This window comes from Halichoerus grypus, chromosome 6 (assembly GCF_964656455.1).
Source record: "Halichoerus grypus chromosome 6, mHalGry1.hap1.1, whole genome shotgun sequence".
Classification (NCBI taxonomy): Eukaryota; Metazoa; Chordata; class Mammalia; order Carnivora; family Phocidae; genus Halichoerus; species Halichoerus grypus.
In genome coordinates, this window is record NC_135717.1 from 156,687,648 (window position 1) to 156,703,448 (window position 15,801).

Below are 15,801 nucleotides of genomic sequence, written 5' to 3' on the forward strand. Positions count from 1 at the left end.
TGGGCGCGCGCGGGCGCTAGCCGCTGCTGGGGCGCGCGGGGCAGCGGCCGCTGCTCGGGGGCTCCGGGTGTGTGTATTTGCGTGCGCGGGCGCGCGCTGTCCGGGCTGGGCGGGCCCAGCGGGTTTTGACTGCTTCGAGGTTCTGAGGCGGAAAGGAGGAGGTTTCAAGTGGACGCTGGTTCTTTTATTCCTGGGCTGAAGGGACGAGGGAGCCGAAGGTGAGGAGTCTGGGTCGTCAGCGACCCGCGAGGACTTGAAGTCGCGGCTGCATTCGGAGTGGTGCCGGACTCCGGCCGGGTGCAGCTGCTGCTGGAGAGAAAGAGCGACAGCTCGAGTGGGCCCTCCTCCCTTTGTGTCTGGGGTGGGGTACCCGAGAGGGCGGGCCTCAGACCCGGCCTCACCTCGGCGGTCCGGGACTGTGTGGTCTGCCTGCGGGGGTGACGTCTATCTCTCCGCGGGTCAGAGGTCTCCCGGGGTCCTGAGGCGCCCCGGACTGCGGAGGCTCTGGAGGTGCACCTGTGAGGCCCGGACTTGTCCTGGGGCCGCGCGCGGATCCCTACATTCCCTTTAGGAAGCCCCCATTGCTTACCTCCCCAGCCCCAGCCCCACCCCCACCCCCACCTGGACTTCCCAGTCTGTCCCTGCAGGGCTGCCTTTCCCAGTAAGACCTTTCGCACAGGTTTGGGTAAGTTTGCGCCCCGCTTTTCTGCCCGAGCTGGGTTCTCTGGAGGTTCAGTAGCCAATTTCAGGGACTCAGAATTCTGACACAAGGAATAATTGATAACCATCCTGCTCCTGTACCAGGAAGAGAAATTACCAAAGAGGAAGCAGCCAGCTATTACGGTTTTCCTGGATGAAATTGCTCTTTACTATTTCACATCTTTGAAGAGTTTGATTTTACATTTTGATGTGGTTACAGAAGATGGGATGCTGAGAATTTGTTCATAATATTACGATTTGTGCAGAGTTTAAAAATGTATTTAAAATTTACATATTTCGTTTTAATAGGGCCCGGGAAAGTTGGAAATTAGTTTCAGGTTGTCAGAGGTGTCTGTTTAGCAATTCGACATATCCTGAAAAATTAACTAAAAATTAAGGAATGTTTTGTTTCAATTGAGATCATAAAACGTTAGTAACGTTTAAAGGATACCATAGCCTTGATTCTGATCATAACTTTTTCTTTTATCCTTCAGTTTCATGCTAGTACTGGGCATTTGGTGAACCTTGACAAGTATAGGCAAGTGCTCTATTTCCCTATGTTTGCAAGTGCCACAAGTATGTAGTCATTGTTGAAAATGATTATCCGTCCTCTTTTGTGCACTCTATATTATTTGTGCTTATCTGTATTTTTGCACTTACGGCATCACATTCTAATTATCTCTTTAAAATTTTTCTCTCCCACTAGATTATGAATTCTTTCAGGGTTATGATTAATCTTTGTAGACTTCAGGGCCTGGCACATAGGAGGGGCTCAAATGTTTATTGAATGGATAAATTATTGAACACATTTAGATACTCACTGTACTACATTGGGTGGAGTTCTGTTAATGTTTTAAAAACATGCAAATATTCGGATCTGGGTTTTATACCCATGGAAAAATCTGCATTGTATTTGAAATAAAGCTGGTAGAAACTTAGAGTATTATGCTGTAAAGAATATTATTTTTATTTTTTTAATTTATTTTTTAGAGAGCGTCAGGGAGGTGGGAGGGAGGGGCAGAGGGAGAGGGAAAACTTTTTTAAGATTTATTTTTTTTATTTGAGACAGAGAGAGAGAAAGAGAGATACCGTGTGGGGGGAGGAACAGAAGGAGAGAGAAACTTAAGCAAACTCCGCGAGTGTGGAGCCTGACCCGGGACTGGATCTCACAACCCTGCGATCAGGACCTGAGGCGGATGCTTAACCGACTGGGTCACCCAGGTGCCCCGAGGGGGAGAGAGAATCTTAAACAGGCTCCATGCTCAGCACAGAGCCTGATGCAGGGCTCCATCCATCTAACAACCCTGAGATCATGACCTGAGCCAAAATCAAGAGTCAGATGCTCAACTGACTCAGTGCCCCCAGGCGTCCCTCTTTGTGTCCTCTTAATCTGAAGAATGACACCAGTGGGTATTTTCTGCTGCTTTGTCATACTTAGCAGCTCAGCCGGAACAGTGGGGTAAGCATGTGAGAAATGTGTTTACAGATGAAGACCTAGAGCTAACACCTTGAGTGAAAACAATGCTCTGTTTAATCTTATGTTGGATAAAAACAAGTTTCTAAACATTAGGATTTCAGTAAGATCGCTATTTATAAAAATCTTAAAGTTTTTTAAATTATAAAAATATGTATATTGAAAAAATTAAGACTATATAGAAAAGTACAAAAAAGAAAAGGGGGAACCCCCAAATCTTGCTACTTAGAAGTAACCCCAAGTATATTAGGTTGAATAGACTTCCTAACATCTCCCTATGTATTTATATGATACCAACACATATTTTGTGCTGTATATGGGATCATATTTCTAATTTTTTAAATTAGTGTGTAGTGAACATCTTTCCATGTCAGTACATGGAGAAGTGTCTTATTTTAAATGGCTGTATAATAATCTTATAATATAATATACATACTCTATACATCTTATAATTTTATATACATACTCTAATATTTTTAATCCATACTAAGAAAGGTGGGCATTTAGGTTGTTTTCATCTTTTTTTTTTTTAATTTTTGTTTTCATCTTTTTTTTCCTCACCTAAACATTCTCTGTTAACTCTTTTTTTTGTTTTTGTTAAAGTAGGCTCCATGCCCAGTGTGGGGTTTGAACTCACGACCCTGAGATCAAGTCGCATGCCCTACCGACTGAGCCGCCCAGGCACCCCTGTTAACTCTTTTTGTGGATATTTTTGCATACATAAGTGAATGTCTCCTTGAGGTAAATTTCTAGAAGTGGGATTTCTGGGTTGGAGAGAATACTCACTTTAAATGCTTTTATATCTTATCATATTGCCTTTCAGAAAAGTTGTAACCATTTTTGTAGTCTTCTCAAGTAGTGCATATGAATACTTATTTTCTCATACTTTTGAAAGCCTTCGGTTTTGTCTGTTTTTAAAAATCTTTGCAAAAAAATCTTACTTTAGTTCTTGATTACCAGTGAGGTTACACATCTTTTTATATCTTTATTGCCCTGACAAATATTGTGATATTTTGCCCATAGCTCATGGTTGACAGCTCAGAGAACAAAAAATTTGAGGGAGAATGGACGCAAAAGCTCGAAACTGTTTGCTTCAACATAGAGAAGCCCTGGAAAAGGACATCAAAACGTCCTACATCATGGATCGTATGATTAATGATGGAGTTTTAACAGTACTGGAGGAGGAAAAAGTAAAAAATGAGGTAAAGCCCTCTGAGGAAGTCTGTGCTCTAAAATTTTTTTTCTTTCTAATTTTTATTTAAAAACGTTTGATATAATTATTTGAGTTTAAAAATTTTTCTTACATTTATTTCAGAACTTGCACTGGTCTCCACTAATTGATGTTGCAAACATATTCTTTGTAGTATACTAAACTACTTATTTATTTATTTTTTAGCCCACTCAACAGCAGCGAGCAGCTCTGTTAATTAAAATGATACTTAAAAAAGATAATTATTCCTACATATCATTCTACAATGCTTTAATACATGAAGGGTATAAAGATCTTGCTGCCCTTCTCCATAGTGGCATTCCTGTCATCTCTTCTTCCAATGGTGGCAAAGATTCAGTTGCTGGAATAACTTCATATGGTTTGTATCCATGATATCTTCTATCACATTGCTATCACAATGGCTACATTGCTGCAGTTTTGTCTTATTGTAAATGGAGTCTGTTGAAGAGATTGATTATGATTAGTTCACTGAAAATGCAGTGAGAAAAATTATAGTTCTGTTTTCCAATTTAAGTTTTTATTTGCACCTATGTTAACTTGCACATTTTCTTCATGCCCAGTGAGCTGTCTACTGGGCATTTTTAGAGATTAAAAGACAGTGTTTAGGCCTTTAAGCTCTTCTCCAATTCTGTGTTTATTGAGTTCATGCATAGGAAAGAATAAGAGTCTTTAGAAATCTATATTCTTGAAAGGAATTCCATATTCTTTCCTTTACACCCTCCTTTCTAGTCTTCAATATGAGAAAAAGAGATTGGAGAGTCAGGGAGGAATAGGGTGTATAAGGGCAGATATAGATGGAGCTTTGCATTGTCAGTAGTTTATGAAAAGTATATGTTTTTGTTATGTTCTGAGAAATAAGAATGTTGAGGTTAGTATGCCAGCCACATTTTCTTCCTTTGGAAGTTCTGAGGGTAAAGCCTCAGCCTTGCTTACTTTTGGTTTTTATGGTATGACTTGAGTAACCATTTCAAAGTTCAATTCGTTCATGCTTGTTTTGTTTTGGATTTCAGTAAAGACAGTCCTTTGTGAAGGTGGAGTGCCACAGAGGCCAGTTGTTTTTGTTACCAGGAAGAAGCTGGTGAATGCAATTCGGCAGAACCTATTCACACTAAATGGTGAACCAGGATGGGTCGTCATATATGGAATGGCAGGTTGTGGGAAGTCTGTTTTAGCTGCAGAAGCTGTTCGAGATCATTTTTTCTTAGATGGTAAGTTTGATTACCATGTGTTGCTGCCTAAAGAGATATTCTTTAGGCATATTAGTTTCCTATTGCTGCTGTAGCAAATTACCAGAAATTTGGTGGCATAACAACACAAATTTATCATTGGACAATTCTGGAAGTCAGAAGTCCAAAGTAGTTCTTACTGTGCTAAAGTCGAGGTGTCAGCAGGACTGAGTTCTTTTGGACGCTCTAGGGAAAATCCTTTTTCTTGCATTCTCCAGCTTCTAGAGGTGGCCTGCATTCCTGGACTCATGGTTCCTTCCATTTTCAAGCTGGCGGTGCATAATAGCATCTTCAGATCTTTTTCGCTCTTTCTGATCTATGCTTCTGTCATCACATCTCTTTCTCTGACTCTCACCTTTTTGCCTCTCTCTTCTAGGGGCCCTTGGATGATCCAGGATAATCTCATCCCCAAATCCTTTATTTAATTGTATCTGCAAAGTCTTTTTTGCTATGTAAGGTAACATAATTACAAGTTTTGTGGATTAGGATGTGAACATCTTCCAGGGGCTGTTATTCTCATTCTTCCTACCACAGGCATGATTAAATTTGGAATTTATTTTGTACCTAGCTTGTCACAAGGAGGCTTGGCTATAACCAGGCTAATAAATTCATATATTATCAGATGGTACTTATTATCACTGGATTGAAGCTAGTCCCTTGTGTCTTAATAATTGGAGGGGATTGTAGAGTTGAAAAAGGATCTTCAAAGGTTGTCTAGCTTATATCCCTTCCTTTTAGGAAGTACTAGACTTAACACCCTCCTGTTAGGTGAGTGCTGTAGAGAAGGAGATTTTTGGAAACTCAGTTCCATTTTTCTTTTTTCTTTTTTTTTAAAGATTTTATTTATTTGACAGAGAGCCAGAGAGGGAACATAAAGCAGGGGGGTGGGAAAGGGAGAAGCAGGCCCCCTGCAGACCCTGGGATCATGACCTGAGCTGAAGGCAGACACTTAAGGACTGAGCCACCCAGGTGCCCCGGAAACTCAGTTCCATTAATGATTCTCCTAGTGAGTGATTCTCCCATGTATTTGGCATCTTGTATTAAACTATTAATTCCATTTCTGTAATTAGTTCTATCAGGTGCTTACCTTTAAAAATAAAAATCTTTAGTAACTTGTCTATCTTATGTGTAATCCCCAAGAAAAAGAAAAAAAAGTGGGAGGTGACTATAGCAACCAGTGGGTTTTTGAGGATAGGCATTTATTTAGTAATCTCTACGCTCAGTATGGGGCTCAAACTGACAACCCCGAGATCAAGAGTCCCATGCTCTACAGATTGAGCCAGCCAGGCACTCCTGCCGATAGGCTTTATAGATTCATTCGACATCTAATGACTATCTTTTCTTGCTTCAGGTATGCATGTATTCAGTAAATATTTGAGAGCCTACTATGGAGCTTGGCAAAAAAAGAAGGCCCGGTCTGTGCATCTAAGAAATTTGTTCACGGTCAAGTAGGGGAGACGGGACAGCTGGGTGGCTCAGTCGGTTAGGAATCTGCCTTCAGCTCAGGTCATAATCCTAGGGTCCCGGGATCGAGTCTCACAGTGGGCTCCTTGCTCAGCACAGAGCCTGCTTCTCCCTCTGCCCCTTTCCCCGCTCATGCTCGCTCGCTCTCTCTCTGACAAATAAATAAATAAAATTAAAAAAAAGAAGAAGAAATTCTCCCTGGAAAGGGCATGCTTCATTTAAAAAAAAAGAGGAGGGGAGACAGACATGTAAACAAGTTATATGTGATAAATTGAGCAGTAGAAACAAGTATGTGGTATAGTTACAGCAAAGGAAGGAAGTGTTATCTCTCTGGGGGAAGAAGATGGACAGGACAGGCTTCCTGAATGACGTGACATTTTAACTGGAGTTTGGAGGAATAATAGAAGTTTGCCAGGTGCACTAGGTAGGGATGGGAGAGTAGGGAAGGTGGGAAGGTATTGGATAGTTACTGCAATGGGGAAGGGCATACTGTGCAGAAGAGGATTTAGGACATCTGGCAGGTGTACTGCTGACCTTAGTGAATCTGGTGGGTTCCCAGGGTATTCACTGGGAATAGTTACACAATTCCAGCAGTCTTTGGTTGCCTCCATTCATTAGTGACTTGAAGGGGAATTAAAAATTGTTCCTGACTTCGAGTTGTTAATAACTTTTTTGTCATAATAGGCAGTTAAGAGAGTTTGTGATGAGATGACAAAATGTTGGAATAAGTCAGAAGTCTCTAAGAGGTTTAGAAAGATGGTGGTTAGGGCACATCTGTTGTACTCACCTCGGCTTTAGTTTGTACTTCACAGCCCTTATCAGCAGTGTTGATCCTACTTTTGTCAGAAATATGCCAATTCCTTGTTTTTTCCCTTTTGTCATTAGGTTTTGTGGGATTCAGTTCCATGCAAGTCTTAGGGCTAAGGATTCATTTGAATGCTTATTTGTTCACTCACTCAGTTATTCTGCAAAGTTGATCACCAGGGGTGTTTCAGGATAAAAACTGGTTTAAGTTCTTTTAGTGTGAAGAAATGGATTTTCCTTTTTATATTATGATGAATTTCCTCTAAAAAATATACTTATACTAATTTAAAGATTAAAAGTGTGCTCCTCAACTCAGTTTAAATCACTCTAGATTATTGGGGTGAGTTTTCAATTTTAAGGGTTAAAATGACCAACAACTTATGGAATAATTACCCAGGGATCATATTGTATAAATTGTGGTCTCAGAATAGACTTTTAACCACTTTGTTTTGAGAAGATATCAGAGATACTAGCAACTGTCCAGTACATAGTGAGCTTAATATCTCTCATATACTCCTGTGAGATCTCATGTATAGAGGACTGAGTTAATCATTCCTTAGTTCACACCCACTATCGTATTGGGTCTGTATAAGCTTTAGCTTCTTCCTGTGTTTGTTTCCTTTTAAAAATTTCCCATCCTCATTTTCCTTTCCTTCCTCTAAGGAAAAACACACTTTTCCATTGTGTCTCCTCTGCACAACTACAGCACTGCTTCATTTCTGACAGTAGATGTGTGCATTTTCCACACATCCAGTAATTCTTCAAGACCAGCTGGGTGTCCTACAATTTAATTCAATTCTGACACTATGTACATGGAGCTAGTGACAGAGCCCACAGGTTAAGGGTTCAGTCTTGCAAGACTACCCTTCTGCCCCGCTTTCCACCTTTCAGATAACCAATCACAAGTCCAGGTTACCTGTGCATCTGACCAAATGGCTATAGATTGGAGGTTCCGTGTTCTTGGATTTGATTAATTTGCTAGAGCAGCTTTCTCAGGAAAACATTATGACATTACTGGTTTATTATAAAAGGATATAACTCAGGAACAGCCAGATGGAAGAGATGCATAAAACAAAGTAAATGGGGCGCCTGGGTGGCTCAGTTGTTTAGCGTCTGCCTTTGGCTCAGGTCATGGTCCCAGGGTCCTGGGATCAAGCCCCGCATCGGGCTCCCTGCTCAGCGGGAAGCCTGCTTCTCCCTCTCCCACTCACCCTGCTTGTGTTCCCTCTCTAGCTATGTCTCTATCTGTCAAATAAATAAATAAAATCTTAAAAGAAAAAAAAAAAGCAAAGTAAATGGGAAGGGGTGCAGAGCTTCCATGCCCTCTCTGGTATACCATTCTCTGCACACCTTCAACCCAGAAGCTCTCTGTACCCCGGTTTTGGGAGGCTTCATTACAGAGACACAATTGATCATTGGCCATTGGTGATTGAGTTCAATCTCTAGCTTCTCTTCCCGCCCCAGAGGTCTGAGAGATCTGGGGTGTGGGGCTGAAAGTTCCAACCATTTATATGGTTGGTTCCTCGGGCAACAGTCCCCATCCTTAGCTTATATGGAGGCTTTCCAAAAATAACTTCATTAACAAGCTCAGGTGTGGTTAAAAGGGGCTTGTTACATGAATAATTTCACTTTTATAGCTCCGGAACTATTTCAGGAACTAGGTACAAAACTAAATATTATAAAAGGTACCCCTATGGCTCTTATTTAAGAAATTACAAAGGGTTTATAGCTGTGTGCCAGAAACAGGGATGAAGACCAAATATATTGATCACAATATTACACCTCCCCATAGGTGATCCTTCCAAGTTATTTATTTATTTATAAAGATTTTATTTGAGAGAGAGAGAGCACAAATAGGGGGAGTAACAGAGGGAGAGGGAGAAGCACGCTCTCAGCTGAGCAGGGAGCCCAGTGCGGGACTCGATCCCAGGACCCTGGGATCATGACCCAAGCTGAAGGCAGGCGCTTAACCAGCTGAGCCACCCAGGCACCCCCTTCCAATATGTTTAATGTGTGTTCTTTGTAAGTGTATGTGTAATGTATGTTTTCTTGTAAAACGTTTGTTGTTTATAGGCAGATACTGTAAATTTGCATGAATGTTATAGTGTTAATTATTTTATTCTATTTCCTATCTCTCTTGACTTTTTTTTTTTTTGTAGTTTTTGATGTAGTGTTCCATGATTCATTGTTTGCGTATAACACCCAGTGCTCCATTCAATACGTGCCCTCCTTAATACCCATCCCCCCATCACCGGGCTAACCCATCCCCCCACTCCCCTCCCCTCTAAAACCCTCAGTTTGTTTCTCAGAGTCCATATCTTGATGTTATTTTTAAGATTTATCCTTGCTGGCTGTATATCTTATTTGTGATACCTGATTGCTGCCCTACATGGGGTGCATCCAGCACATTTTATTGTTCATTCCCCTAGCTAATAGATCTACAGATTGTCTCCAGCTCTTTGCTGCCCCAGCAAAGCTGGTTTGAACTTTTACAGAAGTGAGAATTTTTTGAGTTTATGTATCTAGGAGCAGAATCACTAAATTATAGGAAATGCTAATATCAAATTTGCTCTCCAGTCTGTATATTTCCACCAGTAGTGTATGAGGGCTCCTATGTCCTCACTTCCTTATTGACACCAGGTATCATCTAGCTTTATAATTTTTGCCAGGCCAGCAAGTGTAAAGTGGTATCTTTTCATTTGCATTTCTCTGATAACTTGAGTTTGACTATTCATAAGCTTTTTAGCTTTTTGGGTTTCCTTTTTTAATAAAATTTGTTTGTATCATTTGTCTGTTTTTCCATTGAGATTTCCATCGTTTTCTCATTGCTTTTTAGGAGTTCTTTTATATTCTAGATACTAGGTCTTGTTGGTTTTAGTCTATATAAATATGTTCTTTTTATTTATCTGTATTAACTTTATGCTGGATGTCTTTAATAAATCTTTAATTCCAATATAGTTAAATTAACACAGTTTTGTATCTTCTGATTTGTGCTTCTTGAATTTTGCTTAAGTAGCCCTATTATAGTCTTACCATTCATATTCATTAATGTTTTTGGAGTCTGCTTTAATATATCTACTAGTTCAAGAGTAGATACTTTTTTTTCTAAAGATTGATTTTATTTATTTGTCAGAGCACATAAGCAGGGGGGGCTGCAGGCAGAGGGGGAGGGAGAAGTAGCCTCCCCGCTGAGCAGAGAGCCCTATGTGGGGCCCGATTCCAGAACCCTGGGATCATGACCTGAGCTGAAGGCAGACGCTTAACTGACTAAGCCACCCAGGTGCTTCAAGTAGATACTTTATTCTAAAGATAAATTTTAATCTCTGGAGTTTACTTCCATTTTAAAATATAGGATTTTTGCAATTTAATTTTAGTATAAAACCTTTTTCTTTTGAAAGTGTAGATAACTATAAAGTTTACAAACTTCATTAAAACTGTAGTTCCTATAGAATTTTTGTTATCTTGGGGTGGTGTTTGGTAAAAATTAACGAATATTAAGTTCTTAATTATTTATGCCTATACATTTTTAAGTTAGCCAATTTCCTTTTGAATGTTCAAACCTTTATTTATTTTTTGGGGGGTAGGGAAATTGTGAAGAGTTCACATATTTTAAACCATTGACACTGTTGTCTTTATATGCTGTTTTTAAAGCTTGGAAGCTTTCTTCAGAGGCTGTCTACCTGTTCTGTCCTTCCCAAGGTTTCTTTTTCTTTCTTTTCTTTTTTTTTTTTTAATATTTATTTGAGAAAGAGAGAGAAAGAAAGAGCATAAGCACAAGCTGGGGGAGGCAGAGGGAGAAGCAGACTCCACACTGAGCAGGGAGGCTGATGTGGGACTTGATCCTAGGACTCTGGGATCATGACCTGAGCCAGTCCCAGGACCCTGGGATCATGACCTGAGCTGAAGTCAGACGGTTAACCAACTAAGCCACCCAGCTGCCCCAGATTCTATTAGATTTTTAATTGCTACCAGGATAAGTCACATGTGAAAGTAGAATGGGGTTAATTTTCTTTGATTAAAGGTAGTTTTTCTGTGAATAAGTTTCTCTGAATGAATTACAGATATAAGCCTCATTCAAGGCTAACTTGCTCCCTCTTGTGCCCATAGTCAAGATGTTTACATTCTTTCTGAAATGTGGAATTAATACTTCAGTATTTAACTATCATACTTGACAGTAGGAGATTTGCAGATCAGTTGGTCATTTGGTCTCTATCTTTCATGGTAAAGCTAGCAGTGTTTTATTTTTTCTTGCATAGGTTTTTTTTTTTTTCCTTAAAGTAAACTCTACACCCAGTGTGGGGCTTGAACTCATGACCCTGAGATCAAGAGTTGCATGCTCTAATGACTGAGCAAGCCAGGTGCCCCTTGCATGTTTCTAATGCCCTAATTTTTTAGTTTTAAATTTAGGAGAGACTTTTTTTTTTTTGCTTTTGAACATATTATTGTGCTTTTATTTTTTTTTAATTTTGTTTTTAATTTAAGTATAGTTGGCACACAATGTTACATTAGTTTCAGGTATACAACATAGTGATTTGAGAACTCTACATGTTATGCAGTGCTCACCACAAGTATAGCTATCATCTGTTACCATACAGTACCATTATAATACCATTTGATATATTCCCTATGCTGTACCTTTCATCCCCTTGACTTATTCATTCCATAACTGGAAGTCTGTACCTCCCACTCCCCTTCACCCATTATGCCCATTCTCCCTCATTCCCCCCATTCTAGCAACCATCAGTTTGTTCTTCGTATTTATGGGTTTGTTTCTCCCTTTCTTTTTTTTTTTTTGCCTATTTGTGTTTTAGATTCTACATTTAAGTGAAATCATATGGTATTTGTTTTTAGGAGAGAGAGACCTTTGGTCTAGGTAATAGGTACATAAATTTAAATCTGAAGAATTCACTAGCTTGGTACATCAGATACTTTCTTTCCCTTGTCTTTAACTCTGGGATGATTTGCAAGATAGATTTTTTTTAAGTAGGCTCCATGCCTAGCATGGAGCCCGACGTGGGGCTTGAACTCATGACTCTGAGATCAAGACCTGAGCTGAGGTCAAGATTCGGACACTTAACTGACTGAGCCACCCATGTGCCCTGATTTTTAAGAAATTTTATTTTATTTTATTTTTTTAAAGATTTTATTTATTTATTTGACAGAGAGACAGCAAGAGCAGGAACAACAAGCAGGGGGAGTGGGAGAGGAAGGAGCAGGCTTCCCGCCGAGCAGGGAGCCCGATGCGGGGCTCAATCCCAGGACCCTGGGATCATGACCTGAGCTGAAGGCAGACACTTAATGACTGAGCCACCCAGGCGCCCCAGATTTTTTAAGAAATTTTAAATAGAATAGACATACTAAAAAAACCCCCATAAAACCTTAGGAGCAACAGGAAGTTTAAAATTTGTTTTAAATATCACAAAAGTAGGGGTGCCTTGCCTGCTCAGTCTGTAGAGCATGCAGCTCTTGAACTTGGGGTTGTAAATTCGAGCCCCATATTGGGTGTAGAGATTACTTAAAAATAAAATCTTAAAAAAAATTACAAATGTAGTATTTTCATTTAGAAAGAAGTAAAAATTCTTTTCACCTGCCTTTCTTCCTTTTCTCCTAAATTCTAAATCCAAGTAATCATGGTTAACAGTTTAGAGTGAATTTTTCCAAGCTTTTTTCCTTTGCATTTACAAACCTGTGCACACAAAGAACACAGGTATAACACTAAGGGAAACCTAAGGGATTTACTGTTTCATAAATGTTGACTTACACTGAAGGAAGTCTGAGGGAACTTCCAGAAGCTTTCAGTGATAATCAAACCGTGCTTCACAGCACTATCTTTACCTTAGTTCCTGCAGAGTTCTCTGTTTGCTGGTCATTTGTTATTTTTTAGATTGTTATGCAGTTAGTACTTAGTACATTGTCAGTTCTGATCTAGGTTTCCTCCTCTCATTCCCAAGCTTTTCTGTCTTACCCTCTAGATTTCCTTCTCTGTGATCAAGGTACTCCTCTATCTTATCAACCTGTTCTTGGAATGTTTATCTCCTTCCTTATCTGAAATTGGACAATTCTCAGAGGATACCACAGTATCCGTAGCTGTCCTCCGTGGTATGGCAACTTTTTTTCCTTTACATCCCACATATTTCAGCTCAAGGAAATGGGTGGATGTTGTCCATGCTTTTCTGTTGCCTCATCCAGACCATTAATACTCCCTTCTCCAGCTAAAGTCTGTCCTTTGAGGTTTGAGTTCTCTGATCTTTCCCAGTTATGGTATTGCTCTCATTCATTGTTGATTGAAGTTCTTAGTTATAAATTTAAGTTCTTCTGTTGACAGTCTTAGTAAGATATCCATATTTCTGTGGATGAGTCATCCAAAACCTTGGCCTCTCAGTTTCTTGATGTCTTTATCTGCAGTAACCATTTTCTTTACTTCCCTTTATCCATATACTTCCTGATCACAGACTGGACCCTTGTCCTTCTCAATACCAGAAATGATACCACTTTTGAAATCTCAATGTTAAACGGACTGTTCTACTCTTTGCCCATCTCCACCTATTCTATTCAAGTTCACTACTACAGTTTTCTCGCCTATCAAGACTTACCCGTTGATTCCATAATATCCTCACTGTTTTTCTCATCAGCCTCCTCTTAGGCTCAGGCCTAGGTTTTTATCACCCATTGTTCGGTTGCTTCTTTGCACATGCTCTTGGTTCTTCAGTTTCTCCTTACTTGGGTGAATACTGCTTCCTTCTCTATGCTAGGAGATGGAATCTAATTGCTTACTCCCCATTGCTTTATCCAGACAGTTACTCACTTACTCCCCATTGCTTTATCCAGACAGTTACTCACTTACTCCCCATTGCTTCATCTGGACAGTTACTTGCTTCCTCTTTGCTGGAGAAAATCACCCAGCTGAATTCCAATTTAAATTCATAATCATAAACCTTGACAATTTTACTAGGTTTAGTTACTGGATGTATAACCATTGCATTGAGGTTTGTAGGGTGTAATCGGAAAAAACTTTTTTCCCTTGTTGCCTGTTTAAAACTTCCCTGGCACTGATTCTTTTCCCGGCCTTGTACAGGTTCAGAGTCCCCAGGTCATTTCAAGTTTTAAAAACAATCTAATTTTTGGGGGGGAAAGATTTATTTATTTCAGAGAGAGAGAGAGCGTGCGCATATGTGCGAGTGGAGGAAGGGGCAGGGAGAGAATCTCAGGCAGACTCTGCACTGAGTGCAGAACCTGACGTGGGGGCTTGATCCCGGGACCCTGAGATCATGACCTGAGCCTAAATCAAGAGTCGGACACTAAATTGCCTGAGCCACCCAGGCGCCCCTAATTTCTTTTTTTCCCCTAAGGTTTTCATTTTAATTCGAGTTAGGTAACGTACAATGTTATATTAGTTTCATATGTATGATACAGTTATTCAACAATTCTGTACATCACCTGGTACTCATTACAAGTGCACTTAACTTTTTTTAAGACTTTATTTATTTATTCCCCTTTTCTTTTTAAAGATTTTATTTATTTATTTGATGGAGAGAGAGACAGTGAGAGAGGGAACACAAACGGGGGAGTGGGAGAGGGAAAAGTAGGCTTCCTGCTGAGCAGGGAGCCCGATGTGGGGCTCAATCCCAGGACCCTGGTATCATGACCTGAGCCGAAAGCAGATGCTTAGCTTACTGAGCCACCCAGGCACCCCCACACTTATCTTTTTATTTACTTTTTTTTGTTGTGTGACTTTATTTTTTACAGGGTTATGTTAGTTTCAGGTGTACAATAGAGTGATTCAATAAGTCCATACATCGTCCAGGACAAGTGCACTCCTTAATCCCCATTACCTATTTAACTCATCCCCCTCTCCTCCTCCCCTCTGGTAATCATCAGTTTGTTTTCTGTAGTTAAGAGTCAGTTTCTTTGTTTGTCTTGCTCTTTTTTTTTTTCCCTTTGCTTATTTGTTTTGTTTCTTAAATTCCACATATGAATGAAATCCTATGGTATTTTTCTTTCTCAGATTTATTTTGCTTAGTGTTATATTCTCTAGCTCCATCTATGTCATTGCAAATGATAACATTTCTTTTTGATGGCTGAATAATATTCCATTGTGTATATATACCACATCTTTATCCATTCGTTAATCAGTAGACACTTGGGCTGCTTCCATATCTTGGCTATTGTAAATAATGCTGCTATAAACATAGGTGTGCATGTATCCCTTTGAATTACTGTTTTTGTATTCTTTGGGTTAATACCCAGTAGTGCCATGCTGGATCATAGGGTCGTTCTATTTCTTTTCTTTTTTTTTTTTTTTTTAAATATTTTATTTATTTATTCATTTGACAGAGAGAGACACAGTGAGAGAGGGAATGCAAGCAGGGTGAGTGGGAGAGGGAGAAGCAGGCCTCCCGCGGAGCAGGAAGCCCAATGCAGGGCCCAATCCCAGGACCCCGGGACCATGACCTGAGCCGAAGGCAGATGCTCAACGACTGAGTCACCCAGGCGCCCCTCGTTCTATGTCCTTTTTTAAAGATTTTATTTATTTATTTGAGAGAGAGGGAGGGAGAGAGCGAGCATGGGGGGGGGCAAAGGGAGAGGGAGAAGCAGACTCCCCACTGAGCAGGGAGCCCGATGTGGGGCTCAATCCCAGGACCCCAGGATCATGACCCAAGCTGAAGGCAGACGATTAACCTACTGACCCACCCAGGCGCCACAGGGTAGTTCTATTTTTAACTTTTTGAGGAATCTCCATACTGTATTCCACAGTGACTGTACCAGTTTGCATTCCAACAATCTTAATTTCAGTAATTAAAATGTCAAGTCCTATTTAATACTCCAAACCTCATTTATGTATAAGGTTTTCTCCTTCCTCAGTTGGGCCTGCCTCAGGCTTGGGAAGAAGTGGTTAAGATGGA

General features: G+C 40.1%; 1 protein-coding gene across 6 annotated transcripts in view; it reads left to right on the forward strand.

Moving 5' to 3' along the window:
- Nucleotides 1-12: 12 nt before the first annotated feature.
- The window catches only part of APAF1 (apoptotic peptidase activating factor 1), a 91,799-nt gene continuing 76,010 nt past the window's right edge, over nt 13-15,801 (forward strand). For 2 of the 6 annotated variants that reach the window (XM_078076448.1, XM_078076449.1), the window contains exons 1-5: nt 13-218; nt 2,777-2,914; nt 3,197-3,375; nt 3,570-3,762; nt 4,415-4,612. In XM_078076448.1, coding sequence (XP_077932574.1) covers nt 3,238-3,375; nt 3,570-3,762; nt 4,415-4,612 — 529 coding nt within the window. In that variant the 5' untranslated portion in view covers nt 13-218; nt 2,777-2,914; nt 3,197-3,237. Of the gene's footprint in view, nt 219-1,768; nt 2,159-2,776; nt 2,915-3,196; nt 3,376-3,569; nt 3,763-4,414; nt 4,613-15,801 lie in introns of all 6 variants that reach the window. The other 4 variants (XM_078076446.1, XM_036086036.2, XM_078076447.1 and 1 more) reach the window with 3 other exon arrangements.